This window comes from Xenopus laevis, chromosome 5L (assembly GCF_017654675.1).
Source record: "Xenopus laevis strain J_2021 chromosome 5L, Xenopus_laevis_v10.1, whole genome shotgun sequence".
Taxonomy (NCBI): domain Eukaryota; kingdom Metazoa; phylum Chordata; class Amphibia; order Anura; family Pipidae; genus Xenopus; species Xenopus laevis.
Window position 1 is genome coordinate 103451222 of NC_054379.1, and position 25034 is coordinate 103476255.

Consider the following 25034-nt stretch of genomic DNA (forward strand, 5'->3'; position numbering starts at 1 on the left):
TTTACGCTGAACTGTTCCTTGCGGGAAATGAATAAACAGTAGTGTCTGTATTGGGAAGCTGTTGATGGAGACTGCCTGCCTTGTGGACTAGTGGCTACACTGCAGAGTGGAACAAGAGGGGACATGGAGCTACATGGCCATATTGTGTTATAATCACAGATCTATAAAAAAATTTACTATACTTCTACAAATAATCATCCCACTTCCAATGGCACCATCTGCTTAGTTCGTGCTGCTGCTATAAAAACTTTAAATCGGGTTAAAAACAAGACCTATCAAGTTCAGCCTTTGGTCACATTAGTCTTGTTTGGTACAGGTATGGAATCTGTTATCCAGAATGCTCAGGACCTGGGGTGTTACGGATAATGGATCATTCTGTAATTTGGATCTTCATGCCTTAAGTCTACTAGAAAATCACATATACATTAAATAAATTCAATAGCCTGGTTTTGCTTCCAATAAGGATTAATTATATCTTAGTTTGGATCAAGTACAAGTTACTGTTTTATTATTACAGAGAAAAGGGAAATACTTTTTAAAATTTGGATTTTTTGGATAAAATGTGGTCTATGGGAGATGACCTTTCCGTAATTCGGAGCATTTAGATAACAGGTTTCTGAATAAGGGATCCCATGCCTGTATTTTGTAATATTTGAGATTTCGGGGGCCTCACATATGGCAGCCGACTACTTTAAAGGGACATAGTTGAGAATTTAAAGGCAATTTACAATAAGGAATGCAGAATGTAAAGTGCAAAAAATGGTTGCAAACAGACAATACTTTACTGGGCTCCTGAACTGCTACAAGTCTCTACATTCCCATTCTGGACCATAGGGACCTGTTACAGAGCTGTCCTGATTTTGTCAGGAGTTATCTGATTTTGACCCCCTGCCCCTGTCCCATACCTAATTCCCCTGGTGTTACATGCTCTTAGTTTCTCCCTGCTGACATGGGCAGTAAGCAGCTGGTTTGTGCACGTGCGGAAAGCATTCAGAGGCTTGTCAGACATACAGTGAAAACCTTCTTAAAGGGATTCTGTCATATTTTTCTTTTACAAAATGCAATAGTCAACAGTGCTCCTCTAGCAGAATCTTGCATTGAAATATGTTTTTCAAAACATATATTTTTTTAATATATTTAATTTTGACATTTGACATGGAACTAGACATATTGTCAGTTTCCCAGATGCCCTCAGTCATGTGACTTGCTCTGATAAACTTCTGTCATTCTTTACTGCAAGTTGGAGAGATATGACACACCCCCACCAGTCTATTAACAGAACAATGGGAAGGTAACAAGATAACAGCTCCCCGGAACCTGCTACCATGCCTCACCTAGTGGTATATATGAGAACAGCACTCATTAGTAAAAATCCAAGTCCAGCTAACCCAAGTTCCAAAACTGAAACTATGATTCACTTACTAAGACAGCAACCAATGTATTGAGAGATGCTGGAGGGAAACTGGTCCCAAATGATACCAACTCCAAAATAATTTTCTTCTACAGTGTCATCAGAAAGCATTGAACCTTGAGGAAATACAATCACTAAGGTAAAATTACTATTTAGGTTAACTACCATAATATTCATGGTGTACTGGGACATGTAATCCAGGATTCTCTGAGGTTTTCCAGATATGGGGTCTTTCCAGAATTTGGACCTCCATACTTTAAGTCTATTAAAAACTCCTTTAAACATTAAATAAACCCAATAGGATTGGTTTGCCTCCAGTAAGACTGAACTATTTCTCAGCTGGGATAAAGTACAAGGTACTGTATTATTATTACAGAGAAAATCATATAAAATGTGTATTATATGATTAAAAGGAAGTCAATGGGAGATGGCTGTGCCGTAATCATGAGCTTTCTAGATAATGGGTTTCCGTATAACAGATCCCGTACCTGTATCTTTGAAGACTATAAAATCAGTGAGCGTTTTCCAAAGGAATATATAAGCAACCATGCTTTTATTCTTGTATCTTTTTGTTTTGCAATAATAGGATATAAAAAATTCTCATTAGGTAATATTTATATTGAGCCACTGTAAAAGTTTACATAAAATTCCATGTCAAAAGACACTGTAGTGAAGTTAAATACATGCCGTTGTGTTTACAGACATGAATATGTATATGTGAAATTGGCATAGGGGAAACATTATGATGTACAGCATAGAAAGAGAATGGGTTGTGTTTGATGTTTCTGTTGCACAGGAGACGGATGATACGGTTGATTTGCATGTGGGAGCCTCTCAGAAAGTCAAAGCAAATTACCGTTGTACTGTTGCAAATGGTTTCACTCTTGGCATTCGTTTGCAGATAAATTCCTATTTATGAGCAGAACGTTCTTGACACAGAGTCACTAAACATAAGAAGCCAATTCAGGGCAGAAACCAGCCAGTGCTATGCGTATCAGTTTAGGCAGAAGCCTATGCTACAGATTAGTCCTACCCTGTGATGTTTCACAAAAGGGAAGTGCATGGGTCACAGGACACAGTTACGCCACTAAAGATTCACATAGAAAGTTCGGATTTCTCTTTGGGCTCTTCACATCTTTTCAACTGATAATTATTATTCTTGTAAGGCAAAACCATTCAAACACATATCTATTTATGTTAGGAGTTACCAGAGTTTGTTACATTAATAGACTGTGACGGATTACATTTCAACCTAAACAAACTGGGAAAAATATTCAGTAAGGCAGACATTTTTTTTTTACTTCTTGTTGTTATGTTACATGTTTAGTGGGATCTGCCAAACCATTGCAGAAGAAACCAGCTCTTCTTGTCGCTGTGGTTTGATCTTTTTGTTTAACCTTCGGTGGCCCTGGCCACCAGAGATCACTAGGACCGAGTCTGCTTTGAGCTTTTTGGCTTTTTGTCGTTTGCCATTTGGAGGCGGCATGCTTGGGTCACTCAAAAGATCGCATAAGGTGCAGTCTTCCTTTCCCGCGTCACAGGAGTTGGATCCATGAGACGGAGTCAGAGATCCCGATGAAGAGGATAAGTCACTTTTCTGAGCAATCGAACCCATAGACCCTCCAAGCCACACAGCACTGTCATTGGTATTGCTTGTAGATGATGCAGCTGCTTCGTCTGTTTTCTGAACACCAGTACACTGCGAGTCTTCGTTCTTTAATTCGGGGTGAGAAATCTGGCTACATCTGCTTGCCGTGCGCCTGTATTTTTTATTAATGGCAGTTGCCTTGACCAGGAATTTTACTGGATTGTGATGAGCGTGATAAGAGACCATTCCTCTTCCTGTAACAAGGTAATAAAAAAAAAAAAATTACACAAATACATCAGTAAGCACGTTACGTTATATAACCCATCATCCTGAAATTTAATCTAATGGTGTAATGTTTATACCACCTTATTTACCTGATAAAGAATTCAACCTGCCCCTTAGCCAGTTTCATTTAAAGGTGAGAATTTTATGACAAATCACCAGTGTTCCTATTCCCAAGCAACGGAAATGGCCCCAGGAAATTTTGGATACCTAAAGGGGACCTGTCATTTTAAGGAATAATTCCAAATCCTATTTAATAAGGTATAGGATCCCTTATCCGGAAACCCGATATCCAGAAAGCTCCGAATTAGAGAATGGCTGTCTCCCATAGACTCCATTTTATCCAAATAATCCAAATTTTTAAAAATGATTTCCTTTTTCTCTGTAATAATAAAACAGTAGCTTGTACTTGATCCAAACGAAGATATCATTAATGCTTATTGGAAGCAAAACCAACTTATTGGGTTTATTTAATGTTTACATGAATTTCTAGTAGACTTAAGGCACGAAGACCCAAATTACGGAAAGATCCGTTATCCGGAAAACCCCAGGTCCCAAGCATTCTGGATAACAGATCCCATACCTGTACTATATAATTTATTTAAATCTTGTTTCCCTCAGCAATTCATACATATAGCAAACCGGCAGCTGCCATTTTGTGAACACGGTTATTAATGCAAGCCTTACATTATCTCAAAATCTTAATTCTGTGCCAGAATGGGGGACAAGATGGTAACCCCCATGCACAGGCTACATAAACAGATGGTAAGGAGGGAGGGGGAATGTGGGAAGAGCAGTGACATCTAGGAAGTGCTGAAAGGAAAGTGAAAGTAATTGCCTGCCCCGCCTCTGTGCCTAAGGCATAGAGGAGGGGCAGGCAAAATATGATTGACACAACAGGTATGGATGCTTTAATAAAAAAAGAATTTGGATTTCATGTTTAATTTGAAAAGAACTTTAATTATACAGGTTTTTATGTCTGAGTAACAGGTCCACTTTAATAGACAAAAACACCTGCAATTTCTGTGTTTGCGACAGGCCTAAAAGAGAATACAAACATTAAATGACCAATATTCCGGTCAATTTCAGTACAGGTATAGAATCTATTATCCAGAAGGCTTCCTGTATTTGTTTTCAGGATAAGGGATCCTATTCCTGTCTAAACGTAGGCAATTCTGTAATTTCAAAATCTCTCCCCAATGACAAGACCTGAGCAGATAACTTCACATGATACTAGGGATGCATCGAATCCAGTATTTGGGATTCATCCGAAGCCCCAAATCCTTTGTGAAAGATTCGGGCGAATACTGGACCAAATCCTAATCTGCATATATAAGAAAAAAAAGTCACACACGCCACACCCCTAATTTACATATGCAAATTGAGGATTCAGTTCGGCTTGCACAAGAATTCAGCTGAATCAGAATCCTACTGAAAAAAACGGAATCCTGGCCAAATCCCAAACTGAATCCTGGATTTGGTGCATCCCTACATGAACAGAGGGGTCCCCATTTACTTTAAGGGCTAAAATGCTATTCAAAGCAGTCTGTCAGCATCAGTGCAGCAGAAGCTGATTAACTAAGCTGCATGAATCAATATCGGTGGCAAAACTATCCTACTGGGTTTATCAAATGTCTAAATGATTTTTAGTAGGTATAGTGATCCAAACTCCAAGCATTCCGGACAATAGATTCCATAAATGTACTTTATACACATTGAACATTTGGTCTGTATATTGAAAAGTCATTTAGTGTTTCACTTTCTTTCTATAGGCATGACTGTATGCTTGGGGTTTGGGTTTACAAACAGCTTTGTCATTGTCACAGTTCAGAAAAATGAATGACGAACAGGGTCTTCTAAGCTTACCGGTCACTTTTGGAATTCCTTGTAAACGAGGAACTGGCAATGAAACTAGAACTCCCAGATTTGTGCCAACCATTAGCAAACCATGACAAACCAGCAAACTAGTTACGGACACACGGTGCTGCCCTGAAAGAACAATATGAATCATTCATATTTTGTAAAAACGTCACAAAATTAAGTGTAATCACAAAATTGTAATAACATAAAACGCACTACTATCTATTACCACGGATTTCCAAAAGTTTCCTCACATTTAGGGAGCTAGCACACGGGCAGATTTGGGGAGATTTAGTCGCCTGGCGACTAATCGCCTCTTCTGTGAGGCGACAATCTCCCCAAACTGCCTTCCCCCTGCTATAATGAGAAAGCGCCAATGCACTCGCGGCACTTCGATTTCCGAAAGTCGCCTGAAGTTTCCTCGTGAGGCAACTTAAAAAATCAAAGAGCGGCGAGTGCATTGCCTTGACTTTTTCTCATTTTAGCAGGCGGAAGGCAGTTCGGGGAGGGTGTCGCCTCTCAAAAGAGACGATTAGTCTCCAGGCGACTAAATCTCCCCAAATCTGCCCGTGTGCCTAGCTCCCTTAAGCCTTTGATTGTTCTGAGATATGTATCTAGTAGTTAGAAAGTACATTTACCAGCACATCTAATCAATGTGAAGAAGCCCATTCAATAACGCCATGAAAATTGAGCACAAATCAAAATGAATACTAAGATGATGATACTGGTATTGCCATTCTGCAGGCAGCTATAGTATTGGCGAATGACTGACAGATAGATATGCCTGTATTGATATTTTAATAAAGAGGACCAAGATAAAATATGCTACAGATAGTTTCATTTACTCCCAACATATGTAATGACATCATAACTTGGTAAACATTCAAGCATTGTTCGCACACCTGGGAAATGTTTTGTGAAATCCAAGCTAAGACCTTCCTCATAAAGTGGAAATAGCAGTGAGCTCCGAAATCCTGGCCCAGCAGGAAACACCTGTGGTAGGCTTGCTTATATTTCAAGCTATAAATAAATCTAACATTTTAACACTGATATTAAGTCTATAAAAAGCCTTATCCTCCTGATACACATGACTTATGTACATCAAGAGTGGAGAAAACGTTCCCCGAGAATGAACTATTATTCCTTTTCCTCTGCACTTTTGTTACCAGGGAAAAAACTAGAAAGCTGGGAACCTAAACATTTTGCCGCATGGGAGAACTACTTTTTTAGTCAGACAGGGCGGACATTTCTTAACAGATATGATAAAACAAAACATGCATCTTTGGGGCCCTGGGTTCAATTTCAGATAGATAAATATGTTCAAGGAATTTGTATGTTCTCCCTGTGCTTCTGTTGCTTTCCTCTCACACTCCACAACACACAGACAGGTTATGTTGCTGCTAATAAAGTGCAACGGGCTTTGTCACAATTGTGCTAAATATGTTGTGCTGAGAACATCAGGATTGCATCATTTCTAGATCTCTGTGACCAAGTGATGACTACACATTACTCTTTAGAGGCAAATCATCTGCAAATCCTAAATTCCCTCCCCCCCAGATAGGGTTGCCAAATCACCCTTTAAAACCGAACACATGTGGAATTCACAGCCTGCCTGGCTAATTAGCAATTCATTTAGATGCATGGCTGCACATTAATCAGTACAGTTCAGTCTGCAGCAAGCATCTAAATGAATTAGCCAGGCAGGCTGTGGATTCCATAGGTGTTCAGTTTTAAAGGGGTGAGGTGGCAACCCTACCCCCAGGTGACATCCATAATGTGATTGAAGGCCTAACTGGCAAACAGTGAGTGAGGCTTGGGAGTAAAGGGGGCAGAGCCAAGTAGTGAATTGGTAGCTGTTAATTGATTGGTGACAGGTAGAGATGTGTCAACTAAAATTCGACCCACACACAACCCTAATCTGCCTGCTCCCAATCTCCACCCATCCAGGGCCCGTCAGGCACTTTTATTTATAGGGCCGTGTCCAACTTGCCCATCACTGATGTCACAAAAGGGGGAGGAGCAGGCACGTGCCTATGGACACAGCTGGAAGAAGCAGCCAGCACAGGAAGGTCGCAGGTGGGGAGAGCGGAAGGAAGAGCCCAACTCAAACCAGCCTGCTACCTGCAAACTGTGTTCCGGTAGTCGGCCCGAAAATGGCTGACCCGCACATCACTAATGACAGGGTCTCTACGTCTGCTACTTGTCTAGTAACCCATAGTAAACAAACTACTGGTCAGCAGTTTGAAATCAAGCATCTGATTTGATTTGTTATGGAGTTACTAGATGTGGGCAAACAAACGTTTCCCCTGAGCGGGGGTAAAAGGGGCAGGGACTGATGTGTATGATGTATAATCTCTGTAAGGCACCAAGGAATATGTCAGTGCTAGTGATATGCGGGTTGACCCAATATGACTTGCAGGTCCGGGTTGAATTTTGGACAACACTGCAGGTTGGGAATAGGTACAGATCATACTGGGGTAGTAATATGCTGAAATTGGGGATGTCAAGCCACTTTACAAACACCACAGTAGGTGTCAGGTGGTTATAATGGAAGAGACCTACTTTAAATTGGTATCAATATGCAGCTGCAGAAACTAAAAAATAGTGTATATGCATTTGGATGTTTGTCTTTGAATGTTCCTGACTATGTTCTTGCTTTTATTGAGGTTACTAATTGGATTAACATTATACACCCCGAGTGTGGACTAATTCTGCATAAATGAGATGTGTCTCAGGAAGGTGCTGTGTACAGTATGTGTAACTAGCCATCCATCATAAGGGGAGGGATGCACTTACTAACCCCTCCCACTACGTACTTAAAATCAGATCACTAATTGTGCACACGTGGCTAGAGAAAGGGCTCAGAGAAGCCCGCAATGTTTTCTGTATGTAAATGGGCTAAATAAACACTTCTTCCCTAATTAAATTTTTTAGTGTGCTACCGTTTTTTTGCATATGGGGGTAGGTACATTGCTCTTATGCTCCCGAAGATTCCCTGTCATGGAAACAGGGAGTAACAATTTGCGGATTAGGGTCAGGTGCATGTTGATTTTTACTTTACACAGACATCACTAGTCAATGCTACATAAAGAATAACTCTTTAAAAGTATGCAGAATAAGTCCCCTCCAGAAGCAGCCCCTCTGCTTGATAGTGATTGGCACACAAGAACATATAATTATCTATGACAGAGAAAGGTTGTTAGTAGCTATCAGAATCACTTTAAGAGATATTATGCAGGCTTACATAATGCACAATTAAACACACACAGTTGCATAAAGGACCAGTCATGCCCAGCTAATACGATTAGATTTTATGAGGATGTTCTGTAAGTAGCAAATGGGATCAGGTAACAACTCAGTTTATGCAATGCAACATGTTAGATTTCATTCAAATCTCACAAGAGACGTGCGTGCAAACTTAGCGCAACAGAACTAGGAGAAAGGATTATGTTGGGATAAGTGAAGTAATAGTGAAGTACAATAAATAAATATATATATATATATAGATATATATCTATATCTATCTATATCTATATCTATATCTATATCTATCTATATATATATATATATATATATATATATATATATATATATATAGTATATACGTAAACAATGCACTTACAATATTTAGGGTTATGTAATAAAAGACACTAAAGTTTGCAGAAGTGCAGTAACCTATAGCAACCAATCAGCAGGTGACATTTACTGTTCACCTGGTTAAAAGCAAAAATAGTATTGGTAGCTATGAGTTACTGCACCTTTATTACATATGTGGGGGGGAGGGGTTAAAGGAACAGTAACACCCAAAAATGAAAGCGTTTAAAAGTAATGAAAATATAATGTAGTGTTGCCCTGCACTGGTAAAACTGATGTGTTTGCTTCAGAAACACTACTATAGTTCATATAAACAAGCTGCTGTGTAGCAATGGTGGAAATTGAAAAAAGGCTATATGGCACAGGTTAAATAGTGGATAATAGATAACACCATTATGTTCTACAGAGCTTATCTGCTATCTGCTGTGTAACCTGAGCCTTTTCTCCACAGCAGCTTATTTATATAAACTATAGTAGTGTTTCTGAAGCAAACAACAGTTTTACCAGCACAGAGCAACACTGCATTATATTTATATTACTTTAAAATTAAAATTTTTTTGATTTTACTGTTCCTTAAAGTACAGTGGCGTAACTACAGTGGAAGCAGACCCTGCAGTCACAGGGGAAAGGCCAGAGCATGCTATCTGCTTCCTCTATAACTGTAAGAAATCCCTCCTCGCTAGTTGCAATCTTGACTACCTGGTACGAGCGGGAACTTATTTACCAACATTATCATAGAACATAAACACCCAGAGAGTTCATTACTAACTACAGCGAAACCTCAATTTAACATCCCCTTAGTTTAAGTCTTCCCTCATTTTACACTTTTTTTAGGTCCCATCAAGTTATAAAACATAATGCATTTCCCGGATATTACATTTTCCCAGATTTTACACCATTTTTTTTCAGGTCCCCTTAAAAAGTAAAATGGGGGTTCTACTCTATATACATTCAAGTTGCTGAACATTCAAGGTACTAAATCACTGATGGATAAGAAAAGTGAATAGGTGGCTATGACTTTGTACTAAAAATTTAAGTAAAGCCAGAAGATTTTATTTCTCATTGAACTCTCTTGAACTCAATGTTTAAGGATTCATGTCAAGCGAGATTAAGACTGGTTAGAACTAGTTCCAAATCATTACACCTTGAGAGAATCAGTGAACCCTGATACACTACTGGGTATCAAAATATAAATTCATTAAATGGTATTTGTGAAGAAAGAGCTTTTATTTGGTCGTAATGAATTCCTTCTCTTGGTTTCTCATGAAGTCAAAAACTGATTGCATAAGAGTGAAAGGACTGCACATATCAGGAGATGTACAAAAAAGGTACATGCAGCGAACATACAAATTCAGAAATTGCTGACTGTTTATAAATAAATAGCATATGTGATCTGTTCAGTGAACGAAATATATGAAAATAATACAATATTGTTCCTTTCTATGAGCCTATGGGCTTAAGGGAGGCATTGATTACAGGACGGCTTTGCTTTTCATATTTCATATTTAGTGTGAATTTTCTCCTTGTCTAATGATGAAGTTCACCTCAATTTCAAAAAAATTGTAAGTATGCCATTGTGAGAGAAATGTGGAGAATGCTTTCTTGGTTTAAATTCTCTTTGGAAAATTGTATTTTCTCTATACAATTGTACTTGAACTTTTTCATCATTGCCCTTTCTTTAAAGGTTTCCTTTTCAGGTCTCCTTTCTCTTGCAATATTTTGCCCCTCTTCGGTCCGAATGCTTTTTCCTCTGCTCTTTTATTTATATCTTTTGCTCTTGTGTCCTGTGTTTCTCTTCTAGCCTCTTTGCCTGGCTGCTTAACTTCCCAAAATTAATTCTTAGATGAACGACCCTTTACATTTCTGGAAATAGAACCTTAGTAGTTTGTGTGTGCATAGATAGATAGATAGATAGATAGATAGATAGATAAACGGATAGATAGAATATATCTATTGTAATTACCTGGTAACATGTTGTGTATTGGAGTCGCTATATTTATATCTTGCAAGTGCTCAAATGTCTCAGTATGAAAGAGTCGGAGAGTTGATCCAGTAGTGAATGCAATCCAAATTCCAACACCAGCTACAGCCATGTGAGAAATCACCATGCCTTCTTCACTGTGGGCCTCAAACTGGTGCTGCAAATTGTAGACACAAAACAAGATTAGATACAGGTATGGGACCCGTAAAGATAAAAATAGCATGCTTACAAATAATTATCAATGTATTAAATGCCAATTATTCTGCAGCTTGACATAATTTTAGCACAGCTTTTAATTTTTCATTATAAATGCAATTTTTTAAAAAAGTAAAGATAAATTTTGCCTTTGTTTGGCCTAACTGTAACTGAGGGGTAGATTCATGACTTTTTGTGTTTATGTAAATCACCCAAGAAGTGAACACAACAATAGACAAATAAATATCTGTTCATAAAGCACAAAGCAGCTTTTCAAATGATTTTGTTGCCACCTTCACCATACAAAAATCTAGCAATAATTGATTGACTAAAACATTGAGTAAAATGTACTCTAGAGGGTACTCACCTCAATGGCATTAGTATCATGGCCAATAATAAATATCTGCCCTCCCGAAGCAGCCCAGATTGTTCTCTCCATTATCAGCAGACTTCGAACTGGCAGAACTCCTAATTTGATTAGCTTTGGTTGATCTGTATTCCAGTTTCCATCTAGAAGTAACACAGTACTTTAAATGGGACTGCTAAATTGTAGCTTAGTAACTATTCTTTACCGTTGTACTGGTGAAAAAGAATAACATTACAATTAATAACTTACATTGAACTTGACAAACATCACTCTAGTCTATGTACAATAGTGCCTGCTAAGCAGCATGTGCATGGTGTCCTATATAAATAAGGTAATAACCTCAATCACACTAGGTCTTAAACAGTAACACAAACACTTGTAAAACACAAACTATCAGTAAAGTTACATAAATCACAGGATAGTCTGTTGTGTGGGGCTACCCATTCCCTGGTGGTTTTCTCAAGGAACCAAGGCTTATCGCACAGTTCTGCCTATGAACACCCCCAGTTACTAAACAGTCACCAAAAGTTATTGAACAAGGTTCCAAGAGCACCCACAAAGACAAGGAAGGGTTCCATGACCAACATGGGACAAACATAAGTTTTTGTCTGACTACAGGCCATGGTTAGGAGTGAGCAGAGCAGGATGAGTATCAAATCCAAAAATGAACCCACAGACAAATAGAAAGTACAAGGGAAGATGGCCTGACCCAAACCCAGGGAAAAACTAGGTCCAAAGAACATGAACAGGGCCAGACTGTCAAGGAAGTCTTCCAATAGGTTTCCTATTTTAATAAATCTTAAAATGTATTTATTTCAATAAATCCTGAAACCTGCCTTTGTAGCCTAGAGGTAAGTCCAGGTAGCCACTAAGCACAAGGTCCTGGGTTCAAATATATTAATAATCAAAATGGGGTCACTGGAAATACAGAGCAGGATTCCTGCTGCAATTGATACAAGCTCATAACATCAGTCTCTATAATGGAGCCGCACACTGCTCATGTTATTCTGCTATTATTTCTCTTTTTTTATGATGTTTGTACAAGCCCAAGAGCAGATTTATCTGTACTACTACTCGAAGAAATAAAATCCAAAATGTTTTCAATATTCGCTGTGGTAAGCCCATTTTCTCTTATTAACTTGTCTAATATGATCCACTTCAGTAATATCTTTAATTTGCCTTTTATATTATATATAACTAAACACACATACATCATCATAGCGGATTTCCCTAGTATAATACTTGCATGTTTTATTGTTGCTCCTAATCCACAGGGAATGTTATAGTTTGCACACAAGCTTAATCCTGGAGCATACTGTACATAATCTTACAGCGGAGAGAACAAGGACAGATTTAGGCAGACAGAATTAGGAGTTTGACTGCACATTACACAATCTATTATCCTGTTGTCACGGGCAGTGTCGGACCTGTACCCTCCCTGTACTAAAATCTGGGCTGTGTCTATGCATCAGAAAAAGAGGGTTTCATACGGTCACCTGGATAGAAAAAAGTACAATTATAGGCTTTTAAGCATCCGTTCATACTAGCATTTAATAGGGCCTAATAACTGGATACTATTTGAATAAAATGAATGAATCATGGAGATTGTTAAGCACAAGCCTTACAACGTATCTGAACAATGTGATGTAACCTAGACCTTCAAATCCAGACACCACAATTTGGAAGCATAAATAAGGTAGTGTTCCATGCTATAGTAATGAATGGGTCTGAAAAAATAAAACCTGTGTTTATACCACACCAAAAAAATGTCCGGAGTCTCAGCTTATTGTATTCCACTTATTAGTGGTATAGACTTCCTTGTACAAGCAAGCTATTTTCTTACAAATCTTTTCGTTATGAATTAAAGGAGAACTAAACCCCATAATAAAAAAAGGCCCATCTACTACCCCAGAAAGCCCCCCCTCCTGATGCCCAGTTGGTATGAATACCGGACTGCTCCAACTGCGCACGTGCTAAATATGGCGTTCTCTTACAGAAGAAGACGGTGCCCATGAGCGCCTCTGCATAAATAAGCGAGCATGCTGTCCAGGGGCACTTTCTGGAATAATGCACTAGAAGGGCAGAAAGTAGGGGGGACTATCTATGGTAGTAGATGGGGCTTTCCTTATTGGGGGGCTTTAGTTCTCCTGTAAGCTATAATTCTGCAGTAGAACTAAACTCACTCTTTTGCTCAAACAAACCAGCAATACAAATGTTGGTACTTGCCATCGTCTCGTAATTTCCTTGACAGTAAACTGAAAACTTTAGTTAATTTATCACATTACCCCATGAGTATATTATGCTGTGGTAATTCTGCAGCCATTGCGATGCCTAGCCTTTGTTCCTGGTGTTGGTAATTGAGCTCTTGCATGTCATGTACTTTTATTATAGCAGGACTTTTTGCACACACATTCAAGATCATTTAACTTAGCAGTAAATACAAACATATATTGTATCAATGCATCAGCACGTGCACTCTCTAAAACAAGCTACTCACACAAACAAACAATAAACTGTAAGATCGCCCTGAAGTGCATATTATATAGAATAATCAATATGGTAGAAAGGGTTTGCTGTCTGCAAGAAGCTGAAAATAAACTATGACATATTTATGCATTTGTCTATGGACTAAGATAACACATACTAAAACGGTTAGTGGTCATTGATTTGATTGGGTATATGGGCACTCTTGTATTAAAAGTGCTCCTAGTTCAGAGCCATCATACATTAAAAATGTCATTGTTCCTAGTAATCCTGCTTTTATGCCTTCTGGCCAGACAATCTCATCATGGGAAAATAGGTCATCTCTTCAAGGAGGGGGGGGGGGAAACACTCTAAAGCTGACCACATCAGATCTAACCTAGCATATTATATTACAGTAAATGGAAAGTGCAAATGATCACTCAATGGTCAATGACTAATGTTCATATGCATGTGATTGGAATGCAAAGTATACTGAATTAATGATTTGGTTTGTAGAATTACGTGAAGCCAAGTGATGTCTTAAGCCAGCACTATATTATGTGTGCCACCACATATGTAATACAGAACCGTCCAGCTTTTTGGAAAAAAGCTATATAATGCCGCACTTAAATGACACAATGCGGACTAGAATATTTCTTTCATAATACTGCCCCCACCCCCTTTTCAAGCCATACATTTTTATAAATACCCACAGCAAGTAGCACCAAGTTAGCCCACACACATGCTTAACTTGGATGTCCATACTCAACTTTTTGTTGCCTTTGTTTCTCAGCTTGCTTTCATTACTGTGTTTTGGTAGTTAAAAACCTCCCTATGTACCCCTTTTCTCTTCCTATCACCCAATCCTCTATGGCTTTCTCCCAACCTTTCACCTCTTTTGTCATCTCCTGCCTTAATAGTTTTCTCGTGTGTTCATGCCCTTCTGTCCTGCTCCACCTTATTTTTTTTTGCTTATTCAACCTTCTTTTCTTCCCATATATTTTGTCTTTTAATTCTCCAGAATTTTTCAAGGTGTTTCCCCTTCTGAGTTTTTTTTTGTGGCTTTCTTTCTTAAATAAGTTGTATTTACAATTTCCCTTGTCCTCTACTTGTGTTCTGCTCTTCTCCTCTTTACCAAGTACAAAATTTGTTATGCTCTCTCTCTCTCTCTCTCTCTCTCTCTCTCTCTCTCTCTCTCTCTCTCTCTCTCTCTCTCTCTCTCTCTCTCTCACCTTTAGTAGGCTACAAACAATGTACCTCTGAGTTGCTAGCTGCATAATTTATGCATAGCAACATGTCCCATTTCATGAGTAATTGCTACAGTGAAATGCCTTTATAAGCATTTTTGATTTGATCATTTTAGCAGAAGCAATCCACAGTATTGTCTCTAGCAGGGCATTTTGCAGACGCAACAAATAGCACAGTGTGTCATTGCCCTTAGACACTACTGCCTCAAAATGAGAAGGCTGTGGCACCTGTGACAATTACATTTACAAATAAAAAAAGTTATATAAAGGATATTTTATATGACCTTTGCTGTCAGACAAAGGAGTATGCAGTGCTGAGCATGAGTGTATGCTAACAAATACACTTGTAAATAATGACGTACCGTAACCCTTTTAATTGTGCACTGTAACAAAAAGAAATCACCTAAATCAAAAGGATGCCTAGGATTGAACCAGAGAGCAAGGAAAGTAAAATCAAAAATGGAATTTACCTTCAGCCTTAGTGTAGATTGAGAGATTTCCATTTACAAGACCTGCATACAAGCACTGAGAGAAGCTAGCAAGACTCATGACTGTTGATTTTTCTGGTGTGAAAAAGTGCTGTAGCCGTACTTTTTTAGATCCTTGACTACTTTTGTAGACACATATGCTATAAAAACAAAATCATAGCACAAATTAGTGAGAACATACCCATAAGAATCATATTACCCTCAGTTGCACCATACTCTTGACTGAGATCACTTGTACCCATTTGTTTCCTTTCACAAGACATATTTTGCATACTGAGAGGAAATGTCCCTCGTCTAGAATTATTTAGTCCAGTCAAAATAAATCACCTTCCTTCTTCCATGCCCAGACAAATAGTGGGCACATCTGGTGCTCGAGAAGACCCATTCTCTGAATCTGGCCCATCACTTGGTTGTTTTGCTTCCTCTGGGATATAGACCATGCAGAGTATGCGTGATTCAACATTGAAACACTCCAACACCTTTGGGCTTCGATTATGAAGGGAAAGAATTGAAATCTGCCCCATCTGATTAGTGCAACTGCCAATCTATCACAACGGAAAGAAGAGAAACAACAAATTTATCCTTGTTAACAGGGATTAAAGTTTTCATTAAACTAATTAGGTAAAACTACAAAGAAGCAAATTGTAGAACGCAACATGTTAAATAACACTAAGAATTTCAATATTCTGTTGCTGCCATAATATGATCTGTCAGTGGGCAAATCAGATATCACAAAGAGCTCAGCTAAAAGCCCCATGGGAAAGAAAAGTACAATATAAGCAGAAAACTACATAACTTAATGAAGAAACTTATCAAAACAGATTGCATTTGGTTTGAAATTTCAATTGGAGAGGGCCTATGCTACATAAATGGACACTTTAGTTGAGGAAATTCTAAAGAATCACAACAATGACTGTTTTTTGAAGTGAACTAAAATGTATGAAAATACATTAAATTTAACTTACCCACAGAAAGCCATGATGCATGGAAAGTGTATCTGGATCATTTTCACTACTGAGATATGGTTCTGGATTATAGACAGCACATTCAATCTGAAAATTAAGGCAATGCAAATTTGAATCAGAGAATGCCTCTTTAATGCCTAGGGCTATAAATAAACATTATCACATGAAAACAATATGATATGGGCTATATATAAATCCCAAACGGTTGTCTGGCATTAAAATATGTATGCGGACATCTATAGACTTGGTGACATAACTACTGGTATGTTGCACATTTACTGACAAGACCAGATAGTTGCATGTGCAGTCTGTTTTCACTGAAAGTCTGATTGGAAAAGATTTATTTTGAAAAAAGCAAATGTATTTTAAATAGTAATGGCATCCTGTTTGGTCTCACGTAACTCTTTGGTTACTTGAGAACAAGATTGTGTGTTAAATGCAGTTCTATATATGCAAAAAGCAAAGCTAGCAAACACAATGTCTATGCATTTTTTAAAAAAAATTATTTCCTTTTTCTCTGTAATAATAAAACCGTACCTTGTACTCGATTCAAGCTAAGATATAACCAGCCTATTGAGGTTATTTAATGTTTACATGATTTTCTAGTAGACCTAAGGTAGCAAGATCCAAATTAAGGAAAAATCTGATATTCAGAAAGCCCCAGGTTCTAAGCATTCTGGATAACAGGTTCCATACCTGTACATAATTGACTAGACAGTGCAAAGTTTTATAAATCTCTGACCGTTGCAACCTCTTAGAGTGTTGTGCATATACTGACCAGCAATGATCTCCTCAAAGCAGTTGAAAGAAATGACTGTTACAAAAGAGAGGAAGGCTATAAAAATATAGCTAAACAATTCATGCAGTTTCCAACTACTTTAATCCAGAAGGCAACAAAAAGAGAGTTGCTCAAAGACTGGTCAGGTTTGTAAAATAAAATCCCAATATCACTGCAAAGAGCCAGCAAGAAGGTGTAGCTTGATAACCCACAAACAAGACCTACAGTACATAAGAGTAATAGGAAGAGTTGTAGGAACCTTACCATGATCTCATCACAAAAGTAAACAATGTATGCAAAACATCACTCGAGTTGCAATCACCAGCGATATGTTTGGATAAAATAAGTGTTGGAAGAAAATAATACCTTAGCCAACTGTTTACCATTGGGGTTGGTCTATTATATTTTGGCCAGTGGCACAAGAAATAGTGAGCATATACAAAACAATAATAGATTCTAAAAGGTATGAACATATCCTGGAAAGTGGAGCAAAAAGACAATGATCCAAGCACAGCTAAAAATCAACAATAAAAGACTCCAAGAAATGAAAGATTAAGATGTTGGCCTCCTTGGTCCCCAGACTGATATATTATTTGCAGTCTATGCAGGATGACCTAATAATATCTCTGAACTAAATTGTTCTGCAAGGAGTGGGGGAAACTCTTCTAAAGCCAACAAGACTGACTATAATGCAGGCTTGCAGGCTGACTGCTGATCTACAGTGTCCAAACATTTGCCACGTATTATGTTTTATTTTTTCCAGTCTGTCACCAAAATCAACCAATCAGATCTCTTCGTCAATTTTAATTAATTGCAGATTGTTAATATTGAGAGCTGCACTTGTGCAATTTTGCACTTTATCTTGGTAAATTGCCCCTTGCATATATAATAGAAACATGCTTAGATTGTACAATTTCTATACCACGGGATGCATTTGGTTTAGAAACATTACTAATCTAACATGCTTACTTTACCTTAAATTCTTGCTGCTTTGACATGACAACTGGTAAATGTTTAACAAGCAAGGGATGCTTTTCCTTTTTAACTTGATGGCCTTCATCTTCTAAACAGAACCAGCCTATATTGTTCTCCTCTCCTGTAGGTGAATAATCAATGCAAAAGTAAAGAGCCATGCTTCAGTGTCTGCCACCATTTGCCCTTCCCCATTTATATAAAACTGTAAAACATATTTCTAATTGGGATTCTATCAGAAATGGTCCTTCTTGTGCTTTAAACCCCAGTGGGTGAAAACAGAAATGTTAGGATCGATACTAGCTTTCCTTCCAAGGATTCCTTGATTCAACATCACCTAGTTTAAACGACCAAGCCCTATACTTAACACTTTAAGCTCTGGCGCTACAGAACAGCTGTTTAGTGTACTATAATGGATGGGGACTGTGCTTTCACCCTTCTCCCTTTTATTATTAACATGTATTTATATAGAGCCAACATATTGCGTAGCACTGTATAGACTTTTATAATACTAGGGTTCATTTAGGACTGATACAAGTGCAAGTATTTCCGTATTAAGGGGTCGAAATTGCACCCCAAGAGAGGGGTCAAAATTGCACCCCAAGAGAGGGCGTGGCTACGCCCTCTCTTGGGGCGCAATTTTGACCCCTTGATACGGAAATACTTGCACTTGTATCAGTCCTAAATGAACCCTAGTATTATAAAAGTCTATAAAAGGGAGAAGGGTGAAAGCACAGTCCCTATCAATTATAGTACACTAAACAGCTGTTCTGTAGCGCCAGAGTTTAAAGTTAGGGATGCACCGAATCCAGGATTCGGTTTGGACGATTACTTGTGCTTGGGCAAACTGAATCCAAATTTGCATATGTAAATTAGGAGCAGGAAGGGAAATCCTGCAACTTTTGTCACAAAACAAGGAAGTAAAAAAATCTTTTTTCACTTTTTCCTTTCCCGCTCATAATTTTGAATATTCAAATTAAGATTCAGTTCGGCCAAATCTTTAACAAAGGATTTCGCCGAATCCCAAATAGTGGATTTTGTGCATCCCTACTTAAAGCAAAACTAGAACCCCCATCTCTTGTTTTTTTAATTAGTGGATTGCAACAAAAGGCATTCACCTGCCCCAAAAGATTAGCTAGTTTCAACTTGTTGAATGCAGATCACTTTTTTTGGACACATTTTGTCACGTCAATTTCATAGCAAGCCTGGACTGAGCTTATTACTGAGCAGGAATATGGCTCAGGATGAGGACCATAGATCAATCTTTAGTGAGAATGCACCTGCTCACCAATCAGTACACCGCAAAATCCACTGCACTGCTAGGTGAACCCGATGAGAAGTAAATTTAAGGGAGGAGGAATGGATGCAGATGGAAAGGGGGACAAAGATCCTCTGCAATAAGTTAAAAACCAAGAAGGGGGTTATAGTTCCCCTTTAACCAACTGCATTTTACAAAAGGTGGCTGATGCAACATCCCTGACTGACAAATCTTAGGTAAGCAGACTGCAATGTTCTTGTAAGGAAACATACCTAGTGTTCCCAAACTAATTATTCATCTAAACTTAAGGCCAGAAAGTGTATGGATCATGGTAAATTCAAAGCTTGGTTCAGTAATCATCACAACCTGAAAAACAAAACTGCCAATGATTTCTATTTATGGATCCTAAAAGCTGCCTTTCAGGTAGATGATAAATAATCGTTCCTTCTGAATATGCTTAAATCCCATTAAAATGTGTATTACGGGCCCGATCCCACATTTTTGCCAGATTAAATCTGGATTTTGAAACTGCATGTTTGGAGACTTACCAAGAGCAAGCTTAGCCATCTGTAAGTTATTGAGCCATGACTGTTTGGCAGCAGGAGAAAATGTGTTAAATACTGCAGTAAAGTAGGTGGAGCGCCCAGACCTGAAACACAGTCAGGGAAAATGGGAAAAGAAAATGGATGTTCAATGAATAAATATTTACTATAAACAATTAAACTTCATAAGCGTTTCAAGGAAATCACATGGCTGAAATAAAATACCACTAACTTGTCCTGCTTGCCGGGGAGTTGGAGCTGAATTCTGCAGCGGTCTGCGGCTCGGATTTCATTTTCTTTCCTCAAGATCAACTTTTGTAACCCTACAGACCAGTCTTGAGCAACTGAATGGTTGAGGTTCTGCACAGGAAACAGAGGGTTGATATTCAAATCTAAACCATATGCAAACTAAATCGGAAAGTATATAGCACAATTTATAGATTAGTTCCAACATTTTCTACAGTTAGGCTGTAAAAACAGTAGAGGTACTTGCATGTATTTGTATTGGGACTTTTCTTTGAAGGACCAGCAAGCCTAAATGGCAAGCAGCTTTATACAAAAGATACAGGTAACATCCAGCTATACAAAAGGTCTTGGAAAATGATTGCTACCCTTTGCACTACTGGTGTTCATTGAGCTTGAATGTAAACAATTTACCATCTGATTCTTCTGCAGCTTCTGTGTATGGCTGTACAGTTTGCAGCAGGTGCAATGCTGCTATTCTGGAAAAGAATGTGGGTAAAAATGTGCATATATATCTTCACACTCTGTACTATTCAGGAAATAAGCCTTTTTGGTTCATAACACAGCTCCTATTCACGACACACTCAACGATAGATCTGATTATTAGACTGATTGTGCGCTGCCCTCTACAAGTGGAATTACCTGGACTAATATGACTAGCAGAAACTTGATGTTGAAAATTAAATGGCCTATTTTTGGTTGAATATATAGAGATGATGTGCCCCCTATAGTAAAATGTAATGATGTAAGGAGTTCTCACAATGAGGCCCAAGGTCTTGGTGGTAGTGGAACTCAGAGGTATCATATCCTCATATTTTACAACAGGAGTTTCAGTGAGCCATGTAGCACAAATGACATCGCTATACAACGACTATAACTGATAACATCACTAAAGAACCAATTATAAATGGCTTTGCGTGACTTTCAAATCCCTTTGCTTTGTCTTCAACCATTCCTGGCCAACTCTTTAATTAATTTTCACTGTCTGGTTGCACACCATCCCTGAATTTCTCTGATGGGAATCCTCCCTAAGTCTCTTCACAATTAAACGCTACCTATTGGAGCATTCACATATGCTTTTATATGGTCATGGAACTTCTTTTTCAGCTGAAACATGTTGAGAGGATTCTGATTGCGTTGGTTACTCAGTCACCAGAAAAACATGAACACCACATTTATAGTGCATATACTTTTCTCAGGAACAGTTACTAAATCAGAATGATCCAAATGTCATAGTTCTAAAGGCGCAGACTGATACTGATGCTTCAGTATAAAGTTTCCATGGCAACTGAAGATAACTACGATGGTAAGCTGCATATGTTTAAGCCACATTCTATTCTTCCTTCTCTCCTTGCAACAGCATACACTAGCGGAATGGGAATTTGCATGCTCTCCCTTTAGTCCTGGGTGTTGGCATTTTGCAGCGGGGGAAGGAGAAGGACCGAAGGGCCCAATCCAAAGGACAGCATTTCAGAGAAATCCAAAGCAAAAGAAGCTGGGGGGTAGAGCTGAAAGAAGCCCCTCTATTTAAAAAGACACCAACACCTTATATTTGCCATAATTAAAGTCTTGCTCACATCATCAGGGTTTATCTGATGTATTAGCTCATTTTCAGGTGATTCTTACGTGGAAAAGCAGCAGTGTGCAAGCTCAGAACTGCCTAACTAGTGTATTAACTTTGCTTTAGCAACCTCAGCCTCAAAGCAAGCTGGCCCAAGCTAATTTTTACCTCCAGCAGAGCTCCAATTTTCTTTATATTGCCCCTGCAAGAAGCCATGAGGGGAAGTGGGGTGGGGGCAGAGGAGGGAGAGAAGTCTACCTGCGGTGGGGGGGGAACGGGGTTGAATTCTCCTTTAAGTAATACTGGCCAAATATTTACCTGTGCAAAAACCAATCAATGATTACCTTTGTTCAGTGAGTTGCAACGAAAACAAACATCTGATTGGTTGCCATGGCCCAAAAGCCAATTTGCCCAATAGTGTCAGCCTGGCTAATTTTAGTCAGATGAAAAGTGTTTGCAATTGCCTCCAGAGGATGACCTTTACTTAAAGGACAAGGAAAGGCAAAAAAATAAAATCCCATTTTTACTTTCTTTAATGATAAAGAAACCTATCTCCAATATACTTCAATTAAAAAATGTGTACCGTTTTTATAAGAAACCTGACTGACTGTATGCAGTGAAATTCTCCCTTCATTTACTGCTGTGGATGGGAATTGTCAGATAGTCCCTAACTGCTGAGCAGGGAAACAATCATACTTATGAACAGCAGGGGGAGCCCCCGCCTTACTTACCAGCAATGCAGAATTTAAGCAGCTTTGCTTATGACGATCCCTAAGCAGCCCAGACCACACTGAGCATGTGCAGGGTCAAGGTCAGGCAAAGATGTTAAACAAAGTTACAAGATGACAGCCCCCTGTGGCCAACTTTGAAAGCATAAATCATTTGTTTGATTAGTCTTTGTGGTGCAGTAAGTTCCTGCTTATGTTTAGCATACAAAATACAGCATTTCTAGCCTTTTTCCCATTTTAGACTTTCCTTGTCCTTTAAAAGGGAAACAGGCGTGAACTTTTAAGCCTGTTCCAATTAGAATTTTGGGGTCACTCTCTGGATCCACAGGAGGTGATCTGGCTGAAACACACTGGGCCGAAGAGTCAAACATAGAGATTTCCATAATGACAAACCTTTCATCTCTTGCAGTGGAATTAAAATATAAACAGTATAGCCAGTCACAGATGGTTACCTGATAGTTCCCCTTCAGCTGTCCCACAAGCTGAGCTATCTGGTTGACTACATCCAAATCGTGAAGTAGGCTCTGCAAGTCATTATACAGCTGCCCTGGCCCCATGTACAGTCTATCTGAAAGTATTTAAAAATAAACATTGGTCCATTAGTGATCTGCGAATAATAAATTGAAAGAGAACTGAACACACCCAGCCAGTCAAAGTCCACATGTTCCTTTACATGCTCTGCAAGCTCTGAAGAGTCCCTGCTGTAACCAAAAATATTTGCACTATTTATATAGAAGGCATAGACACAACCAAAGGCAGCTAAATAAACTGCACTTTTAACCTAAATGGACTCGGTCCCAACCGACTTAGGGAAACTGAAGATCAAAACCAAAGCTGTTATGTATACACTATCTCATCACAGCACCTTTTCTCACATGGAAGAAGGTTCTGCCTCTATCCTCCGGTAGAGACACCTACTGCTCTACTTGGGACAGTGCTAAAATAATGGAAATAAAATGCATACGATTATATGCAACATGAGGTGTACCGGCTCACGTTACAGCCTAGTTGTGCCAAAGTTATCACTCTGTAACAAGGTTAAAATGATTAAATATGAAAGATTTATGCCTCTAACAATCCAAGATTTCCTCAGAGTCTAGTGTGTCTGCCCTGGCAGCTTTATAGCTAAAGAGAAACATGCAAGCTCTCTCATACACTGGCCATGTGAATTATACAAGAATTCCATTGTGTAGCTTTTTATTTTAGTTCTTGCACACTTTTCTGGATTACAGACCATGTGATTTTTTTAGTCTTGTATGTTAGTTAGTGCATGGTTCGAAATAGGGGAAAAAATAGGTGTATAGGCAGTGACCACTTTATACACATTTTCCTGCATTTTTGCATTTGAAGTTAGAGCGGAGCAAAATGATTTTATATAAAAATCTGTAGGGATTGCAGCTACTAAGGAACTAGAAATCACAAAGTCAATTGTTCTATCCTTAATTTTATTAACAGAGATGCTTTAAAAGCCATTTAAGGTATGATTAGACAAAAATACCTCAATTTAGGGTAGCTAAAGAATCTCTGCTAACAAAATAACAGTAGAACAATATCCTTAGTAATTTATAGCTCCCCAGTAGCAGCAATCCCGGATATCAAAATGAACGTCAACACAACGTCATCCTTCGTATTTACTTACTTGGTTTGCTGCTAACAACCACCTTTTCAGCAACATGCAAAGAAGAATACAGAGTTTGGTCTCCTTGGTCCTCACTTTCTCCGTATTCTATCACTTCAACATGGCTTAGTGGTACACTCCATTTTAGTAAGTATTTTTGGTTTGTGGTTACTGCACTACTGCCTTCCACAGAAGACCTAAAAGAAAAGTAGAATTGTAGTAATGCCAAGAGCAAAATGGCAGTGCTATGAGCTCCTAGAACCTTCTATATTCTTTCCTATAGCAAGAAGCACTTGACGCGTGACAAGCTTTTCCAGAATACCATTTTGTCATAAAATTTAAAACAAATGCTTTCCACTGTGCAAATTCCATTTACTCCAGATGATCTCATCTCCAGCTGTTATTGATAGTCTTTCTTGTTATATCATGCTGCTTTTTGCAATTTTAGGTGTAAGAGGATCACTAATAAGGTCACCTAATAATGGGGACCTCATACATGGGACAATTCTGTGTAGCTAAAAATATAAAATATATTAAAATTGTATCAAAATGACACTGATCTGGTTCCAAAATACATAACATCAGTGCTTCCCTGAGATGTTTCCAACCAAGACAGAAAAACTGAATCCCTGCCATCTTGTGGACACTTTTATTATAAAATCATGAATCCCATCCTGAGTCTGAATTCTAAACTCAAAATACTATGGGGGCACATTAACTTAGCTCAAGTGAAGGATTAGAATGAAAAATACTTCGAATTTCGAAGTGTTTTTTTGGCTACTTTGACCACGACTTCGAATCGAACGATTCAAACTAAAAATCGTTCGACTATTCAGCCATTCGATAGTCGAAGTACTGTCTCTTTAAAAAAAACTTCGACCACCTAAAACCTA

General features: G+C 38.5%; 1 protein-coding gene across 3 annotated transcripts in view; it reads right to left on the reverse strand.

Moving 5' to 3' along the window:
• Nucleotides 1-1947: 1947 nt before the first annotated feature.
• Nucleotides 1948-25034, reverse strand: part of arhgef10.L (Rho guanine nucleotide exchange factor 10 L homeolog) — an 86479-nt gene continuing 63392 nt past the window's right edge. For all 3 annotated transcript variants that reach the window (XM_018263534.2, XM_018263533.2, XM_018263532.2), the window contains exons 18-29: nucleotides 24163-24338; nucleotides 22976-23091; nucleotides 20224-20351; nucleotides 19998-20098; nucleotides 18194-18315; nucleotides 16442-16528; nucleotides 15804-16021; nucleotides 15459-15616; nucleotides 11279-11421; nucleotides 10699-10873; nucleotides 5148-5270; nucleotides 1948-3253 (exon numbers count right to left, since the gene is read on the reverse strand). In XM_018263534.2, coding sequence (XP_018119023.1) covers nucleotides 2727-3253; nucleotides 5148-5270; nucleotides 10699-10873; nucleotides 11279-11421; nucleotides 15459-15616; nucleotides 15804-16021; nucleotides 16442-16528; nucleotides 18194-18315; nucleotides 19998-20098; nucleotides 20224-20351; nucleotides 22976-23091; nucleotides 24163-24338 — 2074 coding nt within the window. In that variant the 3' untranslated portion in view covers nucleotides 1948-2726. The remainder of the gene's footprint in view (nucleotides 3254-5147; nucleotides 5271-10698; nucleotides 10874-11278; nucleotides 11422-15458; nucleotides 15617-15803; nucleotides 16022-16441; nucleotides 16529-18193; nucleotides 18316-19997; nucleotides 20099-20223; nucleotides 20352-22975; nucleotides 23092-24162; nucleotides 24339-25034) is intronic.